We start from the raw sequence: 27,654 nt of genomic DNA on the forward strand, positions 1-27,654 counted from the left end.
GTCTCCAGAGGCTGTTGTCACGAATGTCCTCCAGCCACAGCATCATCTGAGTCAATAATACATCACTTAGTAGTCTAATCCAGGTGACCGTAAATAATACATGAGATGCTTGGAGAATAATGATCGGTTACTATTAGCAGAGTCCTACAGACAGAGGAGTGATGGGCAGATAGGTTAGTCGTACCGGCAGTAGAAAATACCGTGTGTTGAAATGTAAGGGTACAGCTATCCTCTAGAGAGTAAAGACCTGAAGGGGTTCAAGAGGAGCCTAAATACTAGTTAGTTATTTAGGGAAAATTGCTTTTAAGGGCACTGAAGGTTTAGGTGATAAAGTTGTCTTATGGGCCTTTAGCATCTCTTTCAGCGGATATGAAAGGCCTATATGGAGTAGTCTCAGTAAGGAAGGTGACCCGAATGTGTGCGTTTTACGAGCCATATCGCGTGCTGACCTCCGCAAGTCTTATTGTCCAGGCATCTGACTACGCGGGGTTTTTCTCATCCACATTTCCTGATATTTCCTACGACACCCAGTAGTTGGAACAATTAGAACAGTGGAATGAGGCTCAATCGGATTCTGAACCGATTTAGTCGCTCTGATACCCCAGAGCGTCGCTATCCAGTAACACCGTGCAGCATACGCTACAATCGGTCTGAGTAGGGACCATGGAAGAAAGGGTCACAGAGTGGATGGTGTCCGTGAACACAGGGCAAGGTGCAAAGTTGAATCATGACTGCCGTGGGCAGAATTACCTTGGGCGGTGTGAACATTTGAATGGCTAATTGCTTTCGTCTCAAACATGGCGATAGCTATGGCCACGGTGTGTCTTGCTCCTTCCTGATGCTTTTGTCCTCATTGTTTCTTCGCTCTACCCCTCCATATCAATGCAGGCTGTGAGAAAGGCGTCTATATACCTGTCTTTCATATCAGGAGCTCTCCATCGTGCCCACAGTCTCTTACGAGTTCTCGCCTCTCTTCTTCTCGTCTCGGATTGTGAACTGAGACATCGTCATTGTCGAAACATCATGGTTTCTCACACACGCACCCACAGCAAAGGTTCTTTCTCAATCTTCTCCTTCGACTCAATCAGATCCTTTGGTCATCCTGGCACGCGACAAGGTAGACATGAAATCCCAGAGGTATTTCGATGACTGACCATGATTCCAGCTTCTCGCATCCCGTCCAGGGCCGAATTGACTGCCCGCACAGAATCCAGCCTTTCCTATCCATGTGATCCCGATGATCAACCCCCAGCATGCTCTGAGGGCGGAGTGGCCAGGAATGGTGGTGTGGCACAGTCCTCAGACCGAAAAGAGGACTTTGGGGCAACCCAAGGCCTTTCAAACAAGAGAGACAATATTGACAGAGTTCAAGAGGCTTCTGCATTGCGGAGTAGACGGCTTTTTCGGCCACTATCGTGGCTTCCATGGTCTCAGTCCTCACCTGCACCATACTATCCGCGGAGCCAGTCTGTTCACCTTTCCAAAGCTCCTAGCATATCCACGGTTGCTCGAAGCGTTATATCTGCTCCGATACTCACCAGTACTACCAACATGGATGTTGCCCGTGCTGAGGGTGTCTTATGTGGCGAGATGTCTGACATGACTTTTGGTAGGACCAGGTGGGATCCAGTGGCTGGATGGATTGACACTTCACTAGAGGAAGAACCTGGCAATGGCACTTCCTTCGAGAACCCCAGAAGCAAGGTACCAAGAGGGGTCGCTCGTGTGTCAAAGTCTCCAAAGAACATGACCAGGTTGAAGAAAGGCCGCATCGTTAAGCTGGGCGATATCATAAGGAAGAAGGTAAAAGCGGTTCCTGTGAGATTCCGATCCAGAGAAGCTGGATCCCGCATAGTTTCTTCAAATAACGAAAGCTCAGATGAGCACGCGGCTTGCGGAAGTTCTGACAAGCACGTCCAAGTAGGAATGCTGAATCTCTACAAAGGAAAGATGAGAGGCCTTACTGAGAATGGCCACTACAGGAGGAAATCGCTGAATAGCAGTAAAGGGTTGGCAAAAGCACAACAGGATCCGCCTCTTCTCGGCGATTTCACTAATGAACCAATCCTTGATACTGAGGCAGGGCCTGAACTAAGCGACAACGAGGAGTCTGTGTTTGGCTCGCTGACCAAATCCTTTGCGAGCGCGGTCGACAGATTGGACTTTCATTCACCTCTCCGACGCAATCTTCCGCTTTTGAAATCACAGTCATCTTTCTTTACCCAAACGAAGGCATGTAACGGAGATGAGGCAGGCTGTCTTGACAGACAAAGACAATCCCCTGCGATGATTGCACCAACTCTCGAACCTGACAATACGTCCCGAGTTTCGGCTGTCGCTGCGGTATCAGAGCCCGTCAAGACGGCTGTAAACGACCTTGCAATGCAGAACAATGCTCCGACTCCCGTGCTCTTCTCGACCGAGCCGAATCAGTACGTGGATGCCAAACCTCTGTCCGGCAATCCTTGCGGAGTGAACCCTTTGAGAATGCATCCGCCAGGCGCATTCGCAAATCCACCATCAGCTGGACCTAGAATGATTACTGTTAGCGCCGACGCTGCTCCTTCGCCACCTGAACAGCAGACCCCCAAAGCCAGCAACCAGTGTGATGAAGATGGCGACATGGCGTCTCTCCAGGATGCCCCGATTTATTCACCTTCGTTGGGCGATCTCAGTCACTACGCACGGGACACGCCTCCGTCCCATCAAAGACGCCGAACAGAGACATCTCGTCCAGCTCCCACCAATCCTACTCCTACTCGCGCTGGGATGTTGCCGGCCAGGAAGACACCGATAGAACGACATGGAACGCTACTCAAGAAGAGCAGGAGCGGACTCTTTTCTATATCCAAGTCAAGCAAAACAATAAACCCCAGGGATAATGGGACCGCCAGCCCTTTACATCATCGAGATGTCAATCAGCAGGTCAAGGTGAACCAGGAACGCACAGTGAAGAAGAGCCGGAGCCTTCAGTTTGGGGGACTCTTCAGAAAGAACAGCCAGCCAAATTCGGGAAAACGGGCACCGTCTGAAGTTCCATTCCAGCCGACAACCCCTTCACCACTTCGAAATGTCACGCGAGTTTCCCACGGGAGTGACAAGACCAGCGGCAAAGTCGACAATGGCCTGCCACCCATGCGATTCACGAAGAAATAGAGTCCATAGCAACATCGTGGCAAAGTGGGGTACACACAATTTCAGACGATTTACAGTCGAAGCGGTCAACTGGCGCTCCGGATCAATGGTATTGCAGGAGGAAAGGGTGGTGAGCATTAATGGAAGGGAGTTGGGGCAGAAAGAGCTGGTCTCTGAAGGCTGACATGCTAGTCCTTTGCGCAGCCTGGGACAACGAGAGGTGAAGATGCGGTGAAGCTTTTCCACGTTACTGCATGGTGCCTGCATCTTGCGGACCTGGGTAAAATGGCAATCGATGAAAATGTGTCCGGTTGTTTGAGTCCTGCCAGGAACAGACCAGACTCAATGGCTTCTTGACCATCTAGAGCTTTGTAGAAAATCCAACCAAACAACATTCAGCATCCTCTTTGGCAAATATTGTCTTCTTTGGTCTGTGTCACACTGAGTAAGGAGAAGGTGGGCGTACTCCTTGGCACTTGTCTTGTACGATCCAATGCATTAGTGGTTGGAAAGACGAAAGGGGCAACAACCTCAGCCAACATACCCATTTGCCAATGGACGATTGATTGGCTGCGTGGATGGCGCTGCAGAGACCCTCGATCCTTGATTTGCCGTTCCGCTGGCGCTTGAATGATCCACCTCTAACGAAGAGCAAGGGTCGAGTTGAAAAAGTGACAGCAGTGACAACATGGATGGATGACACGGGAAATCAAGAAGACGGACTCATTGCATCTACGGTCTCGACCGGGATCGCTGTGGTATGATAGAATTCCACAAGGCGGCAACAGGTCATTTGAGACCTGTAGTGGGATGGCAATCAGATGGGCGTTCGGGATCCTGGGTAATGAATGATGATCATTTGCTATGGCTGTCTACCCAGGCTCTGAGAGGTTTCGTATCTGTTCTCGTCTAATTGCTAGCAGCAGTCCTGGCTGGTGGGTTGCAGCAGGGCGGACAAGGTCAGGGTCGAGACACCCGGGGTGTCTCTGATTGTATTTGTTAGGTACTCTGTATGTTATACAGTATTTTTCTGCAAACAATTGGGACACTGCCCGTTCAATTATGTTTCAACAGTTAAGACATTAGGGTTGATAGAGATACCTTAGACACGAGAAGCGCTTATGAAATAGGGAGTTAGGCACTCTTGGGAAGATCAGAGAGAAGAGAGTGATCGACAGAACGTAACTTAGCAGACACTGTGTTATACTGCTTCAGGTGTTTCATGAGAGGTGAAGACCTATAAGCAAGTAGAGAAGGCCTCAAATTCTAAGCGGAAAGTGCCTATAAGATTACTAGCAGTTTAGGCGGTGTTAGGGAGGCTTATAGGTCATGGAGCCCTTATTCGAAAAGTATGAAAGCCTCCCTTAGTAATAAAGGTGGGGAGGTGATTCAAGGGAAGGTGACCCGAGGGGGCTTTTTCCCTGTTACCAATTACCCACCGCCGTATTATAGGTACCTAGGTAGTACAGTAGGTAAGGGGTACTCCCTACCTCGAGGTGGTATTGCAGAACGGGGTGTACTAAGTGTTCTGGCCCAGGAAGATCGGCACCGAGATGCGATATTTCGTTTATCCCATTCGAGTCTGGCCCTCACTCACCCTTTCCAGGTAGTGGACTAGTGAGCCTGCAAGCGCCTCTGTAGCCCGTAGCTACTGTTGAAAGTTTTTACTAGCACTCCGTACGCGTATTTCTCCTCCGTAGTACGGGAGTATTCACTTGTCACTTGCAGTAGTCTCCATAGCCACCCCGATGACTCCTGCGCCCTAAGCCCAGCTGCACCGACCCCCAACTTCTTGTTTCGTCTTTCTCTCAAGCTTCCTGCGCCTAGCCGGAACTTCTCTTGGTGATTCAACTGGAATCTGTCTCTTGCAACGCTTGTTCCGACAACGCTTTTCGAATTATTCTCTTCGTGGCTGTGTAGCTTGTGGTGTGCGAACGCCGACCCTCACAAGTCCGTGCTGGGAGTGCTAGGCGAAGTTGCCGTAGTCCTTGGCAGGAGCTCCGACTCAAACTTTCCCGACAACAACTCTCCGTTTACGCTTAACCACGCTCACCTCACTCCTCGATATACGGATGCTTGCTGCTCTCAACTGGGTTGAAATCCATGTACGTGATACTCATCTTGCAGGTACTGTTTGACAAGTAGACTAACCAGCCTTTCTAGTCACCGCCGTCGCGGAGGTGAAGCACCCTCTGACTCCCTCGACTCCCTCCTTGTTGTCGTTGTCTTCGCCGCTGAAGCCGTCTCTCCGCCCATCCACTCTTTCGCGTACCTTTTTCTCATCAGTTCAACGCCAGAACCTGCGAAACGATGGCTTCCTCCTCCTCGAACGTCGTTGGCGTACACTACCGAGTGGGCAAGAAGATAGGAGAGGGCTCCTTTGGTGTTATTTTCGAAGGCACCAATCTTCTCAACAATCAACAAGTGGCCATCAAATTCGTATGTCGCTTGTCACTGCGTTCGACGTGTTAAGTCTCATTGGCATGATAGGAACCCAGAAAAAGCGATGCTCCTCAATTGCGAGATGAATATCGTACATACAAAATCCTAGTCGGTTGCCGTGAGTCTAGCCTCCTCCTTCTAGCCGCCAACAAGTCAAAAGGCTAACAACGCATAGCTGGCATTCCCAATGTGTATTATTTCGGGCAGGAAGGTCTGCACAACATCCTGGTGATCGATCTTTTGGGCCCCAGTCTGGAAGATCTCTTCGATCATTGCAACAGACGATTCTCCATCAAGACCGTGGTAATGGTTGCCAAACAGATGGTAAGATTGCTCTCTTGTTGTAACTGATCCCCGCTGACAGACCGAACTCAGCTTTCGAGAGTCCAAACGATCCACGAGAAAAATCTCATCTACCGCGACATCAAACCTGACAATTTCCTGATCGGCAGGCCCGGTACGAAAGCGGCTAACGTCATTCATGTGGTCGACTTCGGGATGGCAAAACAATACCGAGACCCTAAAACTAAGCAGCATATCCCCTACCGTGAGCGGAAATCTTTGTCGGGCACAGCCCGTTATATGAGTATCAATACACATTTAGGCCGGGAACAGTCGCGGCGTGATGATCTGGAAGCTCTTGGACATGTTTTCATGTACTTTCTGAGAGGAGGCCTCCCATGGCAAGGACTAAAGGCAGCAACCAACAAACAAAAATACGAGAAGATAGGAGAGAAGAAGCAAACTACTGCGATCAAGGATCTTTGCGAAGGATTCCCAGGTATGCTTTGGCACTATCGTGTACTGGGATGATCAGCGATAAAGCTAATGGTGCATACAGAGGAATTCAACAAATATCTTAGCTACGTCCGAAACCTTGGATTCGAGGATACCCCCGATTATGACTTTTTACGCGACCTTTTCACGCAGGCCCTGAAAAACAGTGGCGAGGTCGAGGATGGGGAATATGACTGGATGAAACTGAACGGCGGACGCGGCTGGGAGGCGATGAAAGCCCACCCATCCGCGGCGCATCTACACAACGTCAACCCTCCAGCTGATGCATCGGCGCGTGCGTTGCATGGAGCTTCTGCCATACGCCAAGATGGTGGGCAACGGCCATCGCGAGACCGAGGAGCTATATCGGCGGATCGTTTAAACGCAGCGCAGCCCCCGCCCCCGGGTTCCCCAGCGAAACCTGGAGTGGCAGCCATGGGGAAGAGCGCTCGAGATCGCACAAGCGGCGCCGCGGGGGGTAACATTCCTAAGAGGAGTAGTGCTTTAGCGGGACAACTGGATATGAATACCCCTCCCGCCAGTACCCAGGCGCAGTTCCAAAACAGCAACGCAAACCTGGTGGGATCCCAGCCTCGCACGAGTCCAGCCGCCGGGGCTTTGCAGAGTAGCCAGGGAAGGCCTCCTCAGCAACAAGATCAACAGCCTGGATTTTTCCAAAAGATTGCGAAACTGATTTGTTGTGGTATGTCGTGATGTATGAGAGAAATGAAATTGTGCTGACATAGCTTACAAGGTTGAACGCGTTCCACAATTGCAGCAGGCTATTACACGCATAGCATGATAGACACCCGCCGTCTGCGTCTCGTCTGTTGTGCAACAGCGCCGTTTTCACCACTTACTCGCCGAACGTCCCCATCGCTGCGGATCAGTTGTGTCCTCCAGCATTTTCATAATTCGGATGCGTTCCAGCAGTTTGTCCATCGACAACGCTCCATCAAAACACGATGTTCGAAACCACGAGGATGGGAGGAACCAAATATTTTGACGAATCATGATCACTTGTTGCCTTGAATTGACACCGTTTGCGCTGTTTTCTTATTGTACAAGGTCAGCGGATGGTGTTGTATGGATGCATTTACAGACGGGAGCCGGGAGTTTACAGTCGGAGTTGCATATGCATGAACACAAAAACACATTACAGATCAGGGCTGTCTCGCTCCTTCACATGCTCGGAGAATTGGGATCTGATTGATGTCGAAAACCAGACCGGCCCGCTCATTGCTGTGGCATGTACCATAGACCAAGCATGGCAAAAGCAGGAGAAATAAAGGACCAAAGAAAAGGGGTAATGAGGAATAAACCAATCCATAAACTTGCTCGATCTGCCTTGTAGTTCATGGCGACCGCTGCTGCAACATTACTCGTAGGACTCGTAGGCGTACTTGCACAGCCACAGCACTCTGACTCGCACGTTCAGACTGTTTCTGGTTGAGCTTGCTTGCACAGTAAACGATAAAGCAATCATAGTAGCAAGGGAGGCCAGCGCTACTCGCCCATGAGAAGAATTCGATGCTGCATCTGCAACGTCATGGCACTGATGAGATGCATTGATCTATCTGACTGCATTACTTGCAGGACCAAAAGTCCTCTGGCGCCTGGCGAACAGGTGATTTGGGTCCGCACGACTCCATACGGGGGTAAAAATACTTCAGGAAGTACCAAAGTTCCATTCACGACGAATCAGAATGGTTCTGGGTCCAACACGATTGAGATTTGGGCCTTGTTCAACCTCTGGCCGCTGCGGGCGGATTGTGGCACTTTATGAAGCACCTGGCAAGGATTCCCTTCAGAGGACTGAATGACTGTGGTCAAGGCGGCGGCATTGTCTGATCAAGAGCTAAATGAATACAGTTGAGTGTGAGCTGATATAACTAAGTATTCCGTGAGGCACTTATTGAGGACTGAGCGAGTTGTAGATGATGAGGGCGAGCAATGGTGCTTGCTGTAGAGGGCCATGATCATGATGCACTGGCGCCGCGGGATTTGGTTAGTTTCAAATAACAAGTACACCACAGTCCCTCTATCCGTTCGTTCATCATCTCACAAACCCTCATTCTGCGTCTTTCGCAGTCTTCGTATTATTCTCGCCGCACCCTCTTCTTGTGCTCCAGCCTGGTAGGCCGGCGAATTCGTCTCCTAGGATCTTCCGATGGTCTCTACCTGAATCATCTTTCTGCCGCCACTTTCTGTTGGTTCTCACGAACTCCGCACACTTTCTGCTTCTGCCTACCAATTCACCTTGACAACCTGACAACCTGACAACGTCAAGCGCATTGTAGCGAGGCTCGACTGACCATTACGGAGGTCGCGGCCGATTGAGGACGGTTGTTGTGACTTGTATACATCATTGAAGGCTCTGCGCGATCTCTTATAGTACCTCACTTCGGCATAGCCTCAACGCGGCTGAGTACGCTCCTGACCAAGAAGGGACCACGACTCGTCAAGAATGTCTGCTAACACACTGCGCCACAGGTTGCCTGGTAAAAGAACCGTCCCAAAACACCTCCAACTAGCCCAATCCTACCATCGACGGCTTGAGTGCCGTTCCACCGACGACCGAAGTTCCCGCAGGTGCCTGGCTTTCTTTGCCATTCTTCACCATAATTATCCAAACCCACATCACCAGCGTCGGTTGAGTAGAACGGCTCTCTCATAAAAGATGGATGACTCCCGGGGAAGATCTCCCTCGAGGGGCAATGCGCAGCACATAAGCCCTCAGCCCTCTCCGAATCAATACGCTACCACCGTTCCTGGTGTGATTCCTTCGGTACAAGCAGCTTTGACCTCGGGCAAGTTCATCAACTCAAACACACAGCCCTTCTCCAATCCTTTCTTCGACCCGTCGCAGCAGAACGGCCTGCAAACCAACTCTGCTGAGCCGAGTTTCTACGGAAACAGTCAATATCAGGATACTTTTCAGACCAATCAGTTTGACAACCAGTCTTTTGACCCGTCATTCAATAGCAATTTTATGTTCCAAGGGGAAAATATGTCTAATGAGTACCAAAACTATACACTGAGTAATGCCTACGATATGAATCCACAGACAAATATCAACCCCGCCGACCTCAGCAAGGTTTCTTCTCCTCCACAAGACCAACAGTCACCCAGTTTGCTTCCCCCAGAAAACCTATCTTCCCAGCCTGGATCCCCTGCCTCAACAAATGGACAATTCTATACCCCACAGCATTCAAGGCATGCCTCTTTGGATCCTTCCAGTGCGTACGGAGACAGCTACTCTGGCCTCAACTTTCAGCAGCACAGGAGGGCCCCCTCAGATCACAGCGAAATCTCGTCGGCCAGCCATTCTCCCTACCTCGGCCACTCAGACCTACATGATCCGACGGACTTGAACCATTCTCCATTTCTTCAGGCCCAACCTGATACCAACAATGCCTTCGGAATGGAGACTTTCAGCCTGGGCGAACAGGCTTCCTACCGGTCTCCACGACTGATGCCACACTTGGAGGGCAATCAACAAGGTGTCGGAGCTGAGCAAGGCTTGTCACTGAACCAGCCGATGGGGGGCATACCTATTCCCAACGTATACACTTCGGAAGCATCAGCATACCCCTCTATTATTCCGAGCAATCATATGCGCAACACTTCCGTCGTTTCTGACATTGGACAAGCTGACCAATTTGCGCCTCCGACTATCAACATCGAACCTGCCCCTGTTTCCAGGCAACAGAGTTTCGGGCCCCAGGGAGAAGCAGTAGAAGGTGCATTGAGCCCTCCATCCTCGAATAGTAGGTGTTCTGCTTCTGTTATTATTCCGAGACTTTGGACTAACTCAATGTCAGGAGGCCGAAGCCGAAGTAAGTCTGATGTCACCTTCAGCAGACCTTTGTCGCGAGCTGGGACTCCCTCGACGAACAATCTCGCTGTATCAAGATCGCCCGACAGGGGTGCCCGTTCTCTGTCTCGCGATTCATCCCCCGGCCCAGTCGCGTCTGGCAGAGTGGAAAAGAATCGTAGAGCGTCAACCTCTTCCATGGGTCAATCTCGTGACTATATTCTTGATCTGGCAGACCCTAGCAGACCCAACGCGTCACCGTCTGGCCAGAGCGCCCGAGTTCAAAAACACCCAGCAACCTTCCAGTGCAATCTATGCCCCAAAAGGTTCACACGGGCTTACAATCTGCGGTCCCACCTGCGAACGCACACCGATGAAAGACCCTTTGTATGTACCGTCTGTGGTAAGGCGTTTGCAAGGCAGCACGACAGAAAGCGTCACGAAGGGCTTCATAGTGGTGAGAAAAAGTTTGTGTGCAAGGGCGAACTTCACTCCAACCCTGGTCAGTATTGGGGATGCGGGCGGCGCTTTGCCAGAGCCGATGCGTTGGGGAGACATTTCCGGTCCGAGGCAGGAAGGATCTGTATCAAACCGTTACTAGAGGAGGAAAAGGCCGAGCGGCAAAATAGAGCCATTATGGAACAACAGCAACACCAGCAGGCACAATTCGCACAGAATCTGCAACCTGTCCCACAACCAATGATGATTGGCATGGATCCCAGCACAGGCACTGGTGGCTTTGCTCTGCCAGCAGCACTCCTTCAGCAATATCCTGCTCTTCAAAATATCGATTGGTCTCAAATATCGACGGTCGACGATCAAGGTGATCTGAGTGATGTCGGTGGCATGGGAAGGGCCAGTTTCGATGGTTCAAGCGGAGGAGAGTACTACGACGAAGATATAAGTGACGGATATGTTAGTGGAAATGGTCTGGATTTTTCGAACCCGGGGCCCCAGATGTATATGGGTCAATGAATACGGCTAAAGGTTCGGCGATTTATTTGCGGTTTGCTATGGATGATATCCCTCTTTTTATCCCTAGCGATGCCTGATTGTCCTTTAACAGTGGATAGACCTGGTTGGTTTCAACCGTTACGACCATGACCGCATGGGATGACATGGGAGTTTACGACGCTACGTATTTGCAGATACCACTTTGATTTTGGAAAGGACAATGAACAGTTTGTTGACTCTTGTTGACTCCCGCTCAATGCCGTTACACTTTGCCTGATCGATACTAATGCTGGTATCCCCACGAATGTCTAAAACGACGGTCGTCAGTGACAATGGCCGATTTGAGAGCTAGAGGAGCAATTGTGTGCATGAAGGTAGGTTGATTCACTTCTTAATGACGAGTGTCGAAAAGCTAAGTCTGTTCACAGAATAGATAGTAGCCCCTTGTTTGTATCAAACAATAAGCTATACTGTTGCGTGTCCCAGAACTATCATATACAGTGTGTTCCTGGCTCACAGAGCCCCTGGCGAGGCTGAGTCACGTGATGCCCTTTTCTCATCTACCACGACGTCTTCATTCACTCGTCCAGGATTCACTCTTACTCCCAGTGCATAGATTCACTGCCTCAGCTGGTGCGTTCGCCAAGATGGGTAGGTACTGTGAGGTGCCGTCGCACATATCTTTCTCGCGACCTCCACCACCTTCGCGACCTCATCATCTCGCGATACCACCACCACCACAACCATCACAATGGGCCGCGGCGGCAAAAACAGCAGGGCTCGTCGCTCTGCACGAGCGACTCAGCAATTCTTTAGCCAAGGCTTGCCAGATGGCTCGGCGCTCTCTTCCGTTGAAGGAGAATCATCCTCAACAAACATTCCTCCTCCTGCTCCTCCTTCATCTCCAATTCAATCTCGATCTGAAAACACTCGTCCCAAAGCAAGCCCAGAAACAGAGAGTCTGCCAAAAGAGTACACCTCATTGGTACCTTCTCCGTTCCCAGCAAGCAAACTACGTTTCATCACCGATCATGTAAGTTCAGTTTGGGACGTGAGGATTGAGTGAAATCAGCTGACAACAGTTTTCTCATCTTATAGCTTTGGCAACCAGCTGAAAAGACACTCATTCCATTCTTCAGAGAAAACGAGACCACAGGCATCAAGTACTTGTACAGTCAAATCGCCTACTTGTACGCCTTCAAGCTTCCTGATCAAAAGAAACTCTCGTGGCAGTTTGATCCCGAAATCACGCGAGGCCTTGCCGAAGACGTAGTGAAGACACCCGCATTGGACAAATGGTTCAAAACCAACGGTGCAGTGTCAACTGGGCTAAAAGTTGAAGACATTGTCATCACCACACAACCAGGAATAAACGAGTACCAAGCTATCCTTCTCATCTGTCAGTGGCTGGTTCGCCGCGCAGTGGTACACGGGGACAGATCCAACATCGTATCAGCCTCTCCGACCATTCTCATCGGCCTGATTGACTTCACTTATCGCACAAAACACGCAGCGCGAAGCAGCAGTGCAGATCCACAGTTCAAAGCGGTTTGGGATTGGTTTCATAACGACCGAACAGCCAGAATGGGTAACAAGCAGAACGTCATGGTGCCTGATGCACTAGATTATCCTCACGTCCACGAGTCTGACCATGAAGGTGGTGCCGCTGAGGGTGAAATCATCGAGACTCACTTCCGAGACTGCTTTGAGTACCTCATGGACGATTCGAGTGATGATGGCTCCGATCCTGGCGAAGGTCCATCAACTACTCACCACACAACTTCTTCTCCTCTTGACAAAGGCAAAGGCAAAGCCGTTGAGAGATGTCCTACTACCTCTTCCACTCAAACTCACGTTGCTGGAACCGTCACGAAATCAGTTGGCCATGTTGACGATGTCCTTACAACTACTACTTCTACCACTACCACTGGTGACAAAAAGAAGAAGAAGAGAAGAGACAACCACAAGAGAAAGGATAAGAAGAAGAAGAATAACCCCAACAAAAAGAACAAAAAGAACAAAAAGAACAACAAGAAGGGCAAGGGCAAAGCAAAGGCTACGGATCTTGATGAAGATGAAGCAGAACATGAACAAGAACAAGAACAAGATGCAGCATCTGTCGATGACGATACAGCCAATGTCCATACATCAGATGATGAAGTCTCACTTCCCTATTACTCTGCCAAAGAAGGCGACGATCGCGAAGAAAATAGCGACGACGACGAGGATGAGGATGAGCGTGTTGAAGAACAAGAAATGATTCTTCACGAAAACTTTGACACGGGTGACGATCAAGTCAACGATCAAGAAGTCCCGGCGGTCGACGATGATGGCGAAGAAGCCTACGACGCCGGCGACGAGGTCGACGATGACGACGACGACGATGGTGACGATGAAGTCACACAAAAAGTCAACGATCATGGCAAGGGGCGAGCCATCGATCAAAACGAACAACAAGAAGACGGCGACGGCGGCCACGACAATGACAACGACGAATTCTGGACTGAAGAAGACCAGCGAGAATTCGACGCTTGGTTCGACGCCAAGTTCCAGGCGCCCTGGGACAGAATCATGTCCCGGCTCGCGTCCCTGCCGTCGCCGTCTTCTGTTGTCGGCAACACGACAGCCACCAACGACAACGTTGTTGTGGGCGACAACAACGTTGTCGTTGGTGGTCCGTCGTCGACAACCGCCGCCTCGCGTCGCCGTCGTGCCGCTCCTCTCGAGGGCATCGACGCCGGCCTCGACCGCTCGCGGCCCGCCAGTTCGGTGGCGGCCAACGAGAACCTCCAGCGCCACCTGCTGGCGGTCCTCGAGCGGGCGAGAGCCGGGGGCATGTCCCGCGGCGCGAGGCGTGCTCTCCTGGCCAGGGAGCACCAGAGAATCCTGGCCTCCGAGACCCTGGCGGCGGCGAGGGGCACTCAGCCCTTGAGGCCCACCGCCACCAGGGCCACGGAGGCCGCCGCGGCGGAGACGAGGAGGGAGCTCGCCCGGTTCCCCCGGTTCAACCTGGGCTCCGCCCCGGGTTGGCTGGGGGAGCTGGAGCGGATGCAGATCGGGGGGCTGCGGGGGGGTCGGGGGGGTGGTGGTGGTGTTGGTGGTGCGGGTGCGGGTGCTGGTGTTGGCGGCGGCGAGGAGTAGAGGAAGGGGGGAGGGGGGGGGGAGTGCAAGGGGGCGTTTGCCGCGCGCTTCCTTGCACTCCACGGTGAGGCGTGGTAGGGGGGTGCTGGGGTGCTGGGGATGCTGGTGTTGTTGTTGTTGTCTGCTGTTGTGTGTTGCGTTGTGGGAGTGTTTTTCCTTTTCTTTCTTTTTTCTTTTGTGCTTTTTTTTCTCTTTCTTTTTTCCTTTGTTCTTTTCTTTTCTTTTCTTTTTTTTTTCTTTTCAGACTAGTTTTAATTCCCTCGCAAAAGAGGTGTTATACATTTATCCGCGTCTAGACTTGTGCTTGTGATGTGACTCGCGGTAGGAGAGACTCGCTCGCTCGCTCACTCACTCGAGATGGAGATGGTACGTAGAATGAGTGGGAAGGGAGGAGACCTAGAGAGAATGTAGAGAAAGAGAGTTAGAGCCCTTCCGTCGACGTTTCAAGAGCACGACGTGCGACTAGATGGCATGAGGCTATATCGAGAAGAGGTCGGCGGGTCAAACCTTCAAGTAGGGAGGGCATAGCGGTCTACATGATGACAATCTCGACGGTTTAAAGGACGCCGCCGTGGGAGTGCAGCGAGCGGTCTACATGACGATATCTCGACAAGGAGAAGACGACGGGCGACGAGAGCTATGTCCATGGCGAGGGACAACAACACATGGCGATTGACGAGTGAGTGGGCAGGAAGAAGTGTCGTAGAGGACGTTTGCCGTTGTGGCCGAGCATCATGTAGTGGCACATCATCGCGGGACAGATGGAAGGAAGAGCGGATGAGGTGCCTTCAGAGTCGGAGACAACGTCCCGAGTATCAATACCCATCGACATGCGAGAGTGTGGAATGGTAAACATGTGGACATCAAGGACACAAATTAGTCTTCGATCATCTGCATGATGTAAGTCCAAATCTATTTTCATCCGTCCCAGGCGAACACGGTGCGCAAAAAAGAAAATCCATTCAACCTCCCGTCTTCCGGCAAAAGATTACAAAGCATCCGTGTTGTCTCCGGTGATGCCATCCTTCTTCTCGACCGTATCCAACTCTGCTCCTCCGTTGCGGCCGTAGAGTCCGGTGTTGCTTGCCACCGGTGGCACGTACGCACTCGACAGGCGCGGGAAACACCATCCTGGATGTAAGAGTGTTTGAATCGTCGTGGCGATGATAACCATGGTGCCGTCGAGGACGATGAAGGGGACCTCACTCTGCATGATGGGGTTGCCCCAGCCGCCTGCCATCTCGATGATCCGGTAGACGCATCGGATGAAGATGCAGGTGAAGGCCGCGACGAGACCGATGGCGAAGAGGCGGAACTTGGTGCTTCTCAGGAACATCCTCGCTTCGGCGGGCAGGGGAGTCTTTGCGCGGTATCGTGTGGTGATGTATATGAGTGACGCGATCGCGAAAAAGGAGAGCGTCACGACCTGGAAGCATATACCGGCCATCTGCAAGAACAGGCCGAGTCAGCGTCACGGGTAGGCAGCATGGATGTACCCTGGGTGAAGGAGATGGCAAGGAAAGGCAGAACAGATTGAACATGTCATGGCGGAGGAACGTCAGGCTCAATTACGAGAGAGTGTGTCTTTGAGAACGAAACAAATAGATCTCGGGAGAAAACTTACCATTATATGGTCGCCAATCTTTTGGCGAGACTTATTGTCCATAGAAGTAGCTGCCATTGCTCCTCCGACGGCTTGGATGATGAGTGAGGCCAGATCGCCAGTGATAAAGATGCGCGTGTACCATTTTGGCGGGATGCGCGAGTACTCCGGACCGAAACAGAGCGTGATGTGCTTGAGGACGAGATATATCGCGGCAGAGTTGAACGCGGGACCGAGAATGAGGCAGCAAATCTGAATCTGGAAGCCGACGCTGTCGTAGGGGTTGCTGTGCAGCATCACACGGCCTATGTAGCCGAGCCCTTGATCGACGCAACCAAGGAACATGGCGAGAAGGTATGTCCATGTTTTGTAGCGGATGCCGGCGTATAGTTGAAGAGCCCCTGCCATCTGTTTTTGGTTTCCTTTAGTTTCATGCCGAGGCCATGGCCAACTTTGGTGGACGTGCGATGAGGGACAAAGAGAACAGGACCGGGACCGGGTGATGCTGTCGGTTGGTGTTGGACAGAGAGAGAACAAAAACAGATACTTACAAAGAAATAGCCCACGAAAAAAGCATTCGCGCCGATGTTGGGATAATAGCCGTAGATGCTGAGCTCGACGGGACACTGTGGCGTGACATTGTAACAATCTTGGTAGGGCAGGTAAGTAACATTGCCGCTGGCTGCCATGTTTGGCACTGTTGAGGTTCAAGAGCAGTCTTCAATTTGATGCACTCGTAGTGCTGAGAGAACGGACGACAGATCGCAAGGAGAAGAACATATCGAGCAAAAATATCATACCCACACCACTGCATATATATCCTGCCTGCCAGGCATCCACCAAAAGCTGCATTGACTAGGGAGTGAGTGAGTGGCTCGGTTGGGCGCTATACACGAGAAGAGTCATGAGAGGGTTTGCCCTATACGAGCCGCAGGGCGTGGAGGTACCCGCTCAAGACAACCGCAGAGTCCGTCCTGTCTACGGTTGCGTGACATCGAGTTCGACAACGTGCTTCATATGCATTTGTACACGAAGCAGAAGGCTCCAGTGGCCCAGCGTCAGGCACGACTGGCTGACGAGGGATCGAAGCTGTACACAGTGTGGAGTAGACGAGCTGGACACAACGGAACCTGAGCGGATGCGAGGCTGGTGCGGCTGGCTGAATTTCGGTGTCACGAACTTGAACTTGGAAAAAAAAGCGCTGGAGATCGAACCGGGTCCTTGTCCGTGTCCGCGCCAGGACAAGGCGTGAGAACGATGTCCGGAATGCACATCGAAGAGACCATTGTGAGCGAGCACTGAGGAGCTTGATGGCGCCAGGGCGATTGACGACCACTGACCAGATGTCGTTGGTGATTCTTAGTGTGGGAAAATCTCGCTTTCTGACACTATCTTATCTAGCCGCTGTCGATGGGATGAACTAGCAGTATTGGGACTATTTTGCGAGATCTTGGAGGACATTAGTCTGTGTCTGAGCATGGAGTTCCGAGAAGGAGAGAGCGTGGAGATGATCGATTCGTAATAGCGATGAAACGTCCCGTCTTACTACTAACTATGGAGTACATAACAGGAGTAATCATTGTTATGGCACGCACTGCCCGCTGTCCCAAGTTCGTCGTATTTCGTATGTTCCTCGTATAATTCGTATCCAAACAATTAGTTAGTACCTATAGGGGGAGTACACTTGGGTTGTCCTTAAATCATTGATGTGCAGCAACATTCTTTCTGCCTTGTCGAAAGCCCATCACTGCGTAGGGACTCGAGACAAGCTTAATAGTCTTGATGATGCCGCCCAGTCCAGTCTCACTGCATAATGATACCCACGGTTGGAAAGGTTCGTTTTCTGTCGTTCGCTTCTTCACTAATTGCTTGAAAAGCCTCGTTCAAGCGTGCTCACTTGATCGACAAACAAGCAATCCACTTGCTTACTTGGAGTTCTGGACGACCAACAGCCCACGTGTCTTTCGAAAGTACATACAGAGTCATACAGAGTATCGGCGATCGCCAACAGGGAGGGAAAAGCCACAGCCGTGGACTCGCTCATACTTCGGTATTCCTGCTTGTGCTGGACCAAGCGCGTCCACAGGCAACGAAGACACAGGAACCTCAGAATCTACCGTGTCTCTCTCTGCCCCTCGACATTCCGTCTTGTGTTTCTTTGCCCCCTTGGACAAAAGCATCAAGATACAACGGCGACCGTACCCGAAAGCAACGTCTCGTCCAACCCAAAACGGGTAACGAGCCACGCGAAACTTTATCTTGAAGATCTAATTTCACGTCAATAAGATGGACAATTTGGAGACGAAGCCCGTAATAATGGCATTTGGACTCGACTGGGAATGTGTATCGCTCTAGGCGAAGCACGTTTCCTGACATCCTCAAACTCAAGTGGCCACTAGGTAGGATGCCTAGGTAGCTAAAGGGGGCGTTAACTAGTTAGGACTTTGGCCGCAAGTCGAGAGAGCCCAAAGCGGTTAAGCACCCTCTCTCCGTCAACAACGACAGCTGTCAAAATCTCCTTTGTCTTCCTCTCTCATCCCCCTTACTCGTACGAGGTACCACGCGCCCGTTGACAGTGTGCCAGCCGTGTCAATCTAGGCCGGGCACAGTAGTGATCCACAAAAACCGATAAAACACCCCCCTGCTCCGTCGTCGCTTTGCGCCAATGGGGAAATCTGTCAGCCGCAGCCCGTCCAATGCGCTTTGGAAGATTTCCCATGCACACTAAGAAAGCCATGCGGCTCTCTTTCGTCCAACCTCAATCTACAGGCCAAGCAGTCGACGATGCTATACATGGCTTGACAGAAACCGCTACATCTTATGACAGCAAGGTAGTCAATTGAAACACGGACCGAAGCCTCAGACGAGGGGGGGAAGAGAGCCGGTTTTCGTCACATGCGTGGAAGAAGGTGGTTCACGCGTAGAAGGGGTCCAAGATGGTTTGTTGGTCTCGACAGAATACCAGGGAAGTACTTTCACAGCATCGTCGTACTACGTGTCCAACTTACGGTCCTACTGCACCGCGGCCGAAAGCATTGCTGCATCAATGCGGTCACGGTACCAGTACAAAAGGTCCTTAACTATGGAGGTAGGAAGCTTGCCCAGGCACGTCAGATTGCCACTTCGCATTTCTCGTATCAGAAACAACCGCCGATCACGACACGGTCAATGTGATTGACAATAAGGGCACGTCCGTGACATGGCTGTCAGGAGATAAGTTGGCACATACCTCGCTTCCCGCATCAGCAGTGCGTCCCCTTACTTTGCCACCACCTTTTCAGAGCGACACCAGTTACTTTCTTCATAAAGCCTACATTCCTGCCATGATCATCATTACGAAACTCGTGCTATTCGTCCTGAACTTTTTTTTCTCACCACCGGTAAACGCCGGGGGGAATAACGACATCGCGCCAAGATGTCAAACACGCACGAGTACAGACCGCTGACGGACCATGCTCGGCTGGCCGACGATTATGAAGAAGAAGGAGGAGGAGGAGGTTCAGCAGGAGAAGAACACGACCTCTCCGAAATCGACCTCGAAAAGCTCCCCGAAGAAGCAAGACCGAAGTGGTATCAAGACCCCATCAGACGCCTATCGGCCGACTGGAGAACAACCACCAAATGGGACGTGGCGGACCTCAAGACCCTCCTGTTTCTCGTTCTTTCGTACCTCGTCCTCGTTTTCCCTCGTTTTGTACATCCCGGCGGCCTCAAAAGAGATAAACTACACCCGACAGCCTACCTTGATGCCCTGAGAGGGTGGGCAGCCGTCTCGGTGGCCAGATACCACACCTTCGCCAACAGGACGTGGCTCTTTGAGCAACCCGTCATCCGCATGATCCTAAACGGTCGGGCCATGGTGGACATCTTTTTCATCATCTCCGGATATGTGCTCAGTTATCGGATGCTCAAGATGGTCCGAAACCAGCAAACGGGTCTCCTGCGGGCCCTGGCATCTTCGACCTTCCGAAGGTGGTGGCGACTCTACATCTCGACTGGTGTTGCCTCCCTGGTCACCGCGGTCATGACGTTCTGGGGATGGTGCCACCCTGCACCACAGCAAGCCACCTTCTACCTGCAGATGCGGGACTGGTTCTGGGACTTTGGCGCCTCTAGCAACCCGTTCGGCGACATCAAAGGCTTCTGGTACGGCGATGTCTTCCGTACGCACTACCTGGATCAGATGTGGACCATCCCCGTCGAGTTCCGAGGAAGTATGGCCGTCTTTTGGTTCCTGGCCGCGGCATGCTACATGGCGACATTTGGCCGGAGACTCTTTGCGTGGGTCGTCATCGGTCTGTGCTACTGGTGGGGTGTCATCTACGTCGCCCTGTTCATGTACGGCATGTTGATCGCCGACTACCAGTTCGACCGTCACCCGGAACGACTCCAGAAGATTCGCCTCCCGCAACAAGACCAGCAGGACGACTTGCCTCTGGTGTCGGAGAAGCCGCAGAACAAGGTGTACAGCAAAGTTTTGAAAATCGTGGGCTGCCTCGTCCTGCTCATCATGGGCATGTTTTTGATGGGACAACCCCCGCCATACGACGGTCACTACAACAGGGACTGGTGGCCTTGGGGATATTTCGAAGACCTCATCCCCTGGTGGTATGTCCCCGAGCTGGGTGAACATTTCTGGCTCGGTATCGGCGCTGCCCTGTTTGTTTTTGCCCTGGACAATTGCCGGATCTTTCAAATTCCTTTCGAGTGGGGGTTCTCGCAGTATCTCGGTGATATTTCGTTTGGCGTATACGCCATGCACAACACCGTTAATTGGGTCCTATACATCCCGTACGTGGACCCTTGGCAGAAACAGTACTTTGGCACCCAGAGTTACTGGTCCGGTGCCCTTGGTGAGCTCTTCACCGCTCTTGTCATCATCTGGGCGGCAGATTACTTCACCCGTATCGATGAACTGGTCGTAAAGAGCGGCAGGTGGTTGGAGTCCAAGACTTTTATCAAGTGGGATGATTAGATGGTGGTTGTTATCCTTACTGACTCCGGTAAATATCGAGCCCGTCATTTTGGTTCCGATTTTTCCATATTTCTCATTTCTGTTTTTCCCTTTCAATGGCGAGGCGTTCGGAGTAGGAATTTTGGCGATATAAGCATCATCTGTGAGGAGTGTTTCTGGAAGAAATCATTTCGGTAGAACCTTGAAGCTCAAAGTACCAAGTAACGAGCGTGGGCTTTGGAGCTGTACATAACTCTCATTTCCTTTCTTTCAAAACGCATTGATGACTGAGTTATGACAGATCCTTTCGTATGTCAACTGCTTTTGTGTATTGTGTGCCTGAGTGATTCTGGTAGACTGATGCCGGCAGTGTGTGGCGTGTTGGCTCCGTCACGCCAACTGTTTTTGTGTGTTGTATGTCTGAGTGATGCTAGACTGGTGCCGTGCTGGTTTTGTGACTCTGGGACGAATCAAGATATGGGGTTGCTGTGCAGCTTGCGGGACTGGGAAGTGCTGAACTGGGGCTTTCCAAGTCTCAGACTATTTCCCGATGCTGTCTCCACCTTCTTCTGTCCGTCGCTCTGTACGGAATATGTGTAGATATGTCCCTTTTTGGACCAGGCCCAGCTTGATCAGCCGGCTCAAGACAACAGAGACGCCAGATCTCGTTGGAAATCGGCTACGCGGGTTTCAAACTCCGCAACGAGTTCCGCCGTCCTCTTTGCCCCTTTCTCTCCGATGAAGAAGTGATGGCCTCCCTCGACTGTAGCCGACAGTGTGTCTGGTGCGGAGTGGATGAACTGGACGACCCGTCTCCCTTTATCCTGGTCGGTCTGCAACGCTGCCCTTTTCGACGGCGCAATGCCACCGAGGAGCTTGTAGGTCAACAGGAAACCCCAGGTGTATTTGTCGGCAATGGCGTGTCTCAGGTCCGCGGGGCTCGAGCATGATATCGAGCATATCAATGGTAATTGCGCATGGGGAATTGCGTCGGCGACTTCGTAGCCCGTGTCTGGATCGTCTACGAAGGAGCCTCGGTTTCTCCGCTGTCGTTGGTCTTGTTCTTGTGGCTGGACTTCCTCTACTGCGCACCACCGTACGCCATAGCATCCGAGACCCACGGGGAAATTACCCAGGTACTCACGCCGGTAGGTCTCGTCTGGAATGATGGTCTTGCCGTTGTGCATGGCGTTTTGCTCGTGGAGTTGCAACATGAAGTATGTCTCCGAGAGGCCTGCTGCCGTTGCGTAACCCGTGGGACTGGGCGTCAGGATGGGTCTATCGCGCACGCCGCGGATGGCCGGGGTGGCTACGAGCGGCACGGCAAAGGAGATGGAGATGTTGGTGTCGCGTGCTGCGAGGACGTACGGCTGTAGAATCTTGCCGCCCATGCTCCAGAAGAGGAGGATGACGGCGTTGCTGAGGAGGTGGTGCCGGTGTATCGTCTGCCGTGTGGCCTCGACGGCTTGCGCGCCCCATTCGGATACAGTCATGCCTGGTTGCGTCGGTAGCATTGTCGCCGGGTCGGTCTCGAGAGGATACGAGATGGCGAGAAAGTTGTAGCCTTGTTGCGTCAGCCAGTGGGCGACAAAGTCGTGCGGGTCGTGGCCGTCGTGACCTCCATAGAAGACGCGAGCGAGGTGTGCCGCTCCAGGTACCAGGACTGCAAGAGGGCGCGATGGGTCACCCGGGCGGAAATACGTTATACATGGGGCGCCGTTGATTGTCGACAGCTGCTCGCCTGGGAAGAGATTGTTGCGAGATACGGGAGACATTGGGATGAGGGGCTCCGTGCCCAGGTAGATAAGGTACCTGTAGTTTCGGGGGCTCAATTTGGTCGGTGAGTATGTTCTGGCGGGATATCTCCATTGGTAATAGCCACCCTCGTCTCCGGTGTCGAGGCGACAGATCAATTGAGAATTATGAAAAGGTATCTCGTGGGCCACATGGTCAAAAAGATCAAGAGATCTCATTATTTGGAGTAAGGGAGCTGCCAACCGAGGTTATTTATGTTGTATCACCACCACTGCACAATGACTGATCATCTGGCCAGTCTTTTCTGAAAAGAATGTAGTCTAGATTGCTAGAAGAGATGTAATCTACAATTGAGTCTAGCTGGTATTCCCGGGTCACTTGTCCTGTGCACTACTCCTTTCACAAGGGCTCCACCGTGTCTCCTTGATGGCATTCCGATCGAATGGCACACATGTCACCCTTGTCGCCAAAGATGTGAATGGCTTTCATCAAGATTCTTGTTCCTAAGGTCAACTGACAACTGTCCAGGTGCATTCTACAGAACACGCCCCATTCATTCCTACTCTACCACCATTTGCAGGATTTCCATGACTTGCCCCTTTTCCGTAATCGGTTTTGCGTTCGTTTGGATCCAATGGTCCGTCAAGCTATTCGTTGCAAGGGCATCCAACTTGTCTTTTCCAATGCCAACATCCTTGAGTGTTCGTGGCATCCCTATCTCTCTGAATATTACGTCCAATGTATCGCCAAGGTCAACTTTGTTGAGCGCGCCGACATGTTTCCCGTATTTCGCCTCCAGCAGATCCATGACAATTGGCGACTTGAGTAAGACTTTCTTCGTGTAAGCCTGTTTTCCAACGTTGGCACCTACTTTTTCATTCCACTTGCACACAGCGGGCAGCATGATACAACTAGTCTCGCCGTGGCCAACGCCCATGGGCCCAAGTTGATGGCCGATTGCGTGGCTGGCACCCAATGGTACACCAGAGGAGACGGCGCTCATGGCCTCGATAACACCTCTCATCGTCTCGAAGCGTGCATCTAGATCGTCGGGGTTCTTGTGTGTTCGGATCAAAGCCGGCACCAGGCGTAGCAGTCCTTTCTCGGCTTCTGCATCCCCCCTAGCGTTGGAAAGAAGACTACATAGTGTCTCAACACAATGATCGACCGCTCTGATGCCGGTACTCAGCCAAATTCTCTCAGGCGTCGTGATAGTCAACTCCGGATCCAGTATTACTAGGCAGGGGTTCTTCTCAGGTGGGGTGAATAGTTGTTTGCGATGAGTTCCATCGTCGCGTGTCGCCCCTGCAATGGATTGGTACTCGCCCCCAGACAAGCTCGTTGGGATCGCAACGTGCTGTACGACAGGGTCCTTGAAGTCCTTCCCTGCAGAGGCTAGCTTCTCCATACCTTCCGCCGTGGTGATGTCGTTGGCAAGCATCCAGCAGATGATTTTCGCCGCATCTGTAAGACTGCCCGCACCCAATGTGATGATGCAGTCGGGGTTCTTTGGCGCAGCGTCTTGGGTGATTTCGAGAACCTGGTTCCAGTGCGTGTGGGGAGTCATGCCAATCCGTGTGCCGACGACTTTCTCGCCTAGGGCCCGTTGGAGGCGTTTGAGAGCATAGGTATTCCTCGACAAGGAATTGGATGCGATGATGTACACACGTTTGGCCTTGACTGTCTTTTCAACATGGTGGGCGGCTGCTTCGTCAAAGTGTAGACCATAAGTGATGTTGGGGACTGGCCGGTCGTGAAAAGCCGGCTCGAGATGATCAGTGCCGTATGTGAATGGCATTCTATCGACACCAACGATGGAGGAATGTTGCTACAGCGGTTTAGTCGTACACCGGTGGGCGACCCATGGAATCGACGGGACTGCGGGCAGGTTTATATCGTACAAGCCCAGAGCACAGAGGTATTCGTGGAGAGGGGGAACAGACGACGAATATCAGTGTTGGAGTAAGGCACCTCTTGACTCCCAAAGTGGAGAAGCCGGATATCCACAAGGCGGCTTGCGTTTTGCAAGTATTTTGTTCGCACCATATGACTGGATTGAATGAGCGAGGAGGTACACAGACATGTCTGCCATGAACAGTACGGTCTACAATACCGTCTGTTCCTTAGTAAGGGAAGTAGACAAAAAGTGAGGGCGGCAGACGACGGTCGCTAAAGACGGGCAGAAGTACATTCCAGAGGGACACCCTTGCAATATCCTCCGATGTAAAAGGGCCAAGCATCGGGGCAGAGGAGGTCAAGATCAGGGACGAGTGGTGATAGGATAACTTCGTGCGAAAGCACTGCACAACTGAATACCGCCCGAACCAGGATGAGAGCCCGCATGGAACGGCGCGAGGACACTTGGACTAGAGCTGTCCGCAACAGTCAAACATGCGAGACGCGCAGGAGGAAACAAGAACTTGGATCGCTTTTCTTTCATGAGTTATTGACATTGTGGATCAATTGCTCAAAAGATGATTTCTGGCTCGAGGTACGTCCGCATGAGTCTTAGCATGCCCTTGCTCGTCCCGGACCGTTCTTCTCGAGTATTTGTCTGCTCATTTTGATATCCACAAATGTCAAATGCCTTGGACTAGATACCGAACGCATGTCGCTTCCTCACGAGAAGAGGGAGACAGGTCCAGCTTTTTCAAGACACAAGACAGAAAGGTGTGCATTGGCTGCAAGAGTGGTTGTATGAAGGATTCTTTTTGTTTGTCTTGTCTCGGAATAGTCGTGGAGAATAAGAGGGCAGTACGTAAAACCGAAGCGCTTAGTCGAAGAGACCGAAGCCCATGTCCTCGTCGGATTCTTCCTTCTCTGTTGTGGTGGTCAGTCAAATCATGTTTTGCGAAGTCGAAGCGTCGAAACATACCCTCTTCCTTGGCTTCCTCGGCAGGAGCGTCGGCCTCGGCGGCACCGCCAGCGGCAGCGCCACCAGCAGCAGGTGCGGCAGCAGCGGCACCACCGCCTGAACCGACGTTGGTGAGCAGTTCCTTGACGTCCTTGCCCTCGAGAGCCTTTGCGAAAAGGCTGGCCCAGATGGGCTCGACGTCAGGGACGTTGGCGGCCTTGATGAGGGTGTTCAACTTGTCGGCCTGCACAGAAAACAACGGTCAGTAAGTGTTGAAGCGTTGACAGGAGAACGTCTTCCTCTTGTGTATGAGAAGAGTGTCTTCCAAAAAATTTCTCGGGACTGGGATCTCTCGTACAGTGATCTCGATGCCCTCGTCGGCAAGGATGAGAGCGGCGTAAGCGCTGGCGAGTTCGGCGGTAGACATCTTGACGAGTTGAAGAGGATTCCTCAAAGTTGCTGGAAGTTGGTGGTTGGGCTGGTTGTCGAGGAATTGAACTTGCGCGCAGTTAGAAGTTATGTGCGGGCTGCACTCTGATATTTCGGACTGTGGGTGTGGGACTTCGATATTGGTCACGTGTCGGGGCTTGGCAGTTTCCAGCCTTGTCGACCTCGATTTTTAGTCAGCGGCAAGGCTTGCTACCACGGCCCGACCAATTCCGTCATTCCTGCTTCAAGCGTCTCTGGTGCGGTAGACTGTTACATAGTACCTCTTCCTGAACAATTTGCATATTTTGAACTAAATGAGCTATAGCCATTGGTATGAGAGGATTTTCTGACTCAACATAGAGGAACCATGCTGTGTTCGCCCTGACGGCAATAAGATTCTTTCGTGGTCCCGATTCAAACGCTTCCGCCCGTACCTAGTAGACGGAGTATTTGTGGAAGAAGCCCTGCTATCATACAATGTCCGACTCCGATCTCGACATGAATGCTCTCCAGTCCCTCCGCTCTCAATTCGCGCAGGCACTGACAGACTTTGCCTCATCGCCCAGCAGCACATTCAAGGTACTACGGTCCGTTCAGTCGACCTCACCACCAAGCTCCTCACCTATTCGGACGCTGTACGTGCTGGACTCGTCCTTCAACCCACCGTCCAAAGCACATCTGGCCCTCGTCAAGAACGCACTGAGGACAACCACCTTCCTCTCGTCGTCAAGCCGGTCAGAAACGGCTTCGAGACCGCCGCCGCCGCCGCAGCCGTCTCCTCCTTCTCAAGCCAACCCCGCCGAGTCTCGAGTTCTGTTTCTTTTGGCGACCGTCAACGCCGACAAGACCCCTGAGCCCGCCGCCTTTCCAGACCGGCTGGTCATGATGACGCTCATGGCCGAGGAACTGCGCTCTGCGCTCTCGGACCCGCCGGTCGTCGACATCGGAATCACCAAGAAGCCGTACTTTGTCGACAAGGCCGCTTCGATCGACGACTCGGGCGCGTACGCGACGGCTTCACCGCGAGACCCAGGGGACCATTTTGAACAGATCCACCTGACAGGCTTCGACACACTCATCCGCATCTTCACGGCAAAGTACTACCCGGACCACACGCCGCCGCTGTCTGCGTTGGCACCGTTCCTCACGCGGCACCGGGTCCGCGCCACGGTCCGCGTGGACAAAGACAGCCCCTCGAAGAATGTAAAGGACACGACGGGCGCCGACGAGGACTTGTCGAGCATCGACGGCCAGCTGGCGTACCTGAAGCGCATAGCGGACGGAGACATGGAGTCCGACGGGTTGAAGAGGGAATGGGCGAGCAGGGTGGACCTCGTGGTCGACGAGACGGGCGAGACTCAGGGTGTAAGTTCGACGAGGATTCGTAATGCCGCGAAGGAAGGCCGCTGGTCCGATGTCAACGCGTTGGTCGGCCGAGGCGTTGGAGATTGGATCCGGGAGGACGGGCTTTATACGACGACGACCAACAAATGACACGACGGGTTGAATTGACCGACCAGATATCCCCGACCTGGATGCAAGGGGAATTCGTACTTTAGACGCCCTGAAGCAGGGCCTGTGATGGATAGCCTACGAAGGATGACCTCCTTCCACACGAGCCTAAAGGAAAATGTATATACCATGAATATCAATGGAACAGACTTAGACAAGTGTCGATACAAGAAACTGAATGCTTTTGAATGTTTTTCACAGCAGTGATGACGTTCGGCATATGATAATTATACATAATTCTGATATTCAACGTTGGAAGTCAAGTCGATGAATTGACACTT

At 52.0% G+C, this 27,654-nt stretch overlaps 10 protein-coding genes across 10 annotated transcripts; 6 read left to right on the top strand and 4 right to left on the bottom strand.

Moving 5' to 3' along the window:
• Positions 1-1,155: 1,155 nt before the first annotated feature.
• PV08_02890 (uncharacterized protein) lies at positions 1,156-3,156 on the top strand (the record flags this gene model as incomplete). The annotated part of the gene is made up of 1 exon (XM_016377247.1): positions 1,156-3,156. The coding sequence occupies one exon, from the start codon at positions 1,156-1,158 to the stop codon at positions 3,154-3,156; it is 2,001 nt and encodes a 666-aa protein (XP_016238817.1).
• Positions 3,157-5,445: 2,289 nt separating this feature from the next.
• On the top strand, positions 5,446-7,068 carry PV08_02891 (uncharacterized protein; the record flags this gene model as incomplete). The annotated part of the gene is made up of 5 exons (XM_016377248.1): positions 5,446-5,574; positions 5,626-5,695; positions 5,753-5,901; positions 5,953-6,358; positions 6,419-7,068. 5 exons carry the CDS (start codon positions 5,446-5,448, stop codon positions 7,066-7,068), a joined length of 1,404 nt encoding a protein of 467 aa, XP_016238818.1.
• Positions 7,069-9,034: 1,966 nt separating this feature from the next.
• PV08_02892 (uncharacterized protein) lies at positions 9,035-11,146 on the top strand (the record flags this gene model as incomplete). Its single annotated transcript, XM_016377249.1, has 2 exons — positions 9,035-10,124; positions 10,179-11,146. 2 exons carry the CDS (start codon positions 9,035-9,037, stop codon positions 11,144-11,146), a joined length of 2,058 nt encoding a protein of 685 aa, XP_016238819.1.
• Positions 11,147-11,876: 730 nt separating this feature from the next.
• On the top strand, positions 11,877-14,266 carry PV08_02893 (uncharacterized protein; the record flags this gene model as incomplete). The annotated part of the gene is made up of 2 exons (XM_016377250.1): positions 11,877-12,158; positions 12,224-14,266. 2 exons carry the CDS (start codon positions 11,877-11,879, stop codon positions 14,264-14,266), a joined length of 2,325 nt encoding a protein of 774 aa, XP_016238820.1.
• Positions 14,267-15,254: 988 nt separating this feature from the next.
• PV08_02894 (uncharacterized protein) lies at positions 15,255-16,558 on the bottom strand (the record flags this gene model as incomplete). Its single annotated transcript, XM_016377251.1, has 3 exons — positions 15,255-15,713; positions 15,891-16,277; positions 16,421-16,558. 3 exons carry the CDS (start codon positions 16,556-16,558, stop codon positions 15,255-15,257), a joined length of 984 nt encoding a protein of 327 aa, XP_016238821.1.
• A 2,726-nt stretch (positions 16,559-19,284) lies between these two features.
• Positions 19,285-20,844, top strand: PV08_02895 (uncharacterized protein; the record flags this gene model as incomplete). The annotated part of the gene is made up of 1 exon (XM_016377252.1): positions 19,285-20,844. The coding sequence occupies one exon, from the start codon at positions 19,285-19,287 to the stop codon at positions 20,842-20,844; it is 1,560 nt and encodes a 519-aa protein (XP_016238822.1).
• A 620-nt stretch (positions 20,845-21,464) lies between these two features.
• Positions 21,465-22,598, bottom strand: PV08_02896 (uncharacterized protein; the record flags this gene model as incomplete). Its single annotated transcript, XM_016377253.1, has 1 exon — positions 21,465-22,598. One exon carries the CDS (start codon positions 22,596-22,598, stop codon positions 21,465-21,467), a length of 1,134 nt encoding a protein of 377 aa, XP_016238823.1.
• A 539-nt stretch (positions 22,599-23,137) lies between these two features.
• PV08_02897 (uncharacterized protein) lies at positions 23,138-24,376 on the bottom strand (the record flags this gene model as incomplete). The annotated part of the gene is made up of 1 exon (XM_016377254.1): positions 23,138-24,376. One exon carries the CDS (start codon positions 24,374-24,376, stop codon positions 23,138-23,140), a length of 1,239 nt encoding a protein of 412 aa, XP_016238824.1.
• Positions 24,377-25,351: 975 nt separating this feature from the next.
• Positions 25,352-25,859, bottom strand: PV08_02898 (60S acidic ribosomal protein P1; the record flags this gene model as incomplete). Its single annotated transcript, XM_016377255.1, has 3 exons — positions 25,352-25,398; positions 25,454-25,676; positions 25,791-25,859. 3 exons carry the CDS (start codon positions 25,857-25,859, stop codon positions 25,352-25,354), a joined length of 339 nt encoding a protein of 112 aa, XP_016238825.1.
• A 479-nt stretch (positions 25,860-26,338) lies between these two features.
• PV08_02899 (uncharacterized protein) lies at positions 26,339-27,355 on the top strand (the record flags this gene model as incomplete). The annotated part of the gene is made up of 1 exon (XM_016377256.1): positions 26,339-27,355. The coding sequence occupies one exon, from the start codon at positions 26,339-26,341 to the stop codon at positions 27,353-27,355; it is 1,017 nt and encodes a 338-aa protein (XP_016238826.1).
• Between the last annotated feature and the right edge of the window lie 299 nt (positions 27,356-27,654).

This window comes from Exophiala spinifera (genome assembly GCF_000836115.1).
Source record: "Exophiala spinifera strain CBS 89968 unplaced genomic scaffold supercont1.2, whole genome shotgun sequence".
NCBI lineage: Eukaryota > Fungi > Ascomycota > Eurotiomycetes > Chaetothyriales > Herpotrichiellaceae > Exophiala > Exophiala spinifera.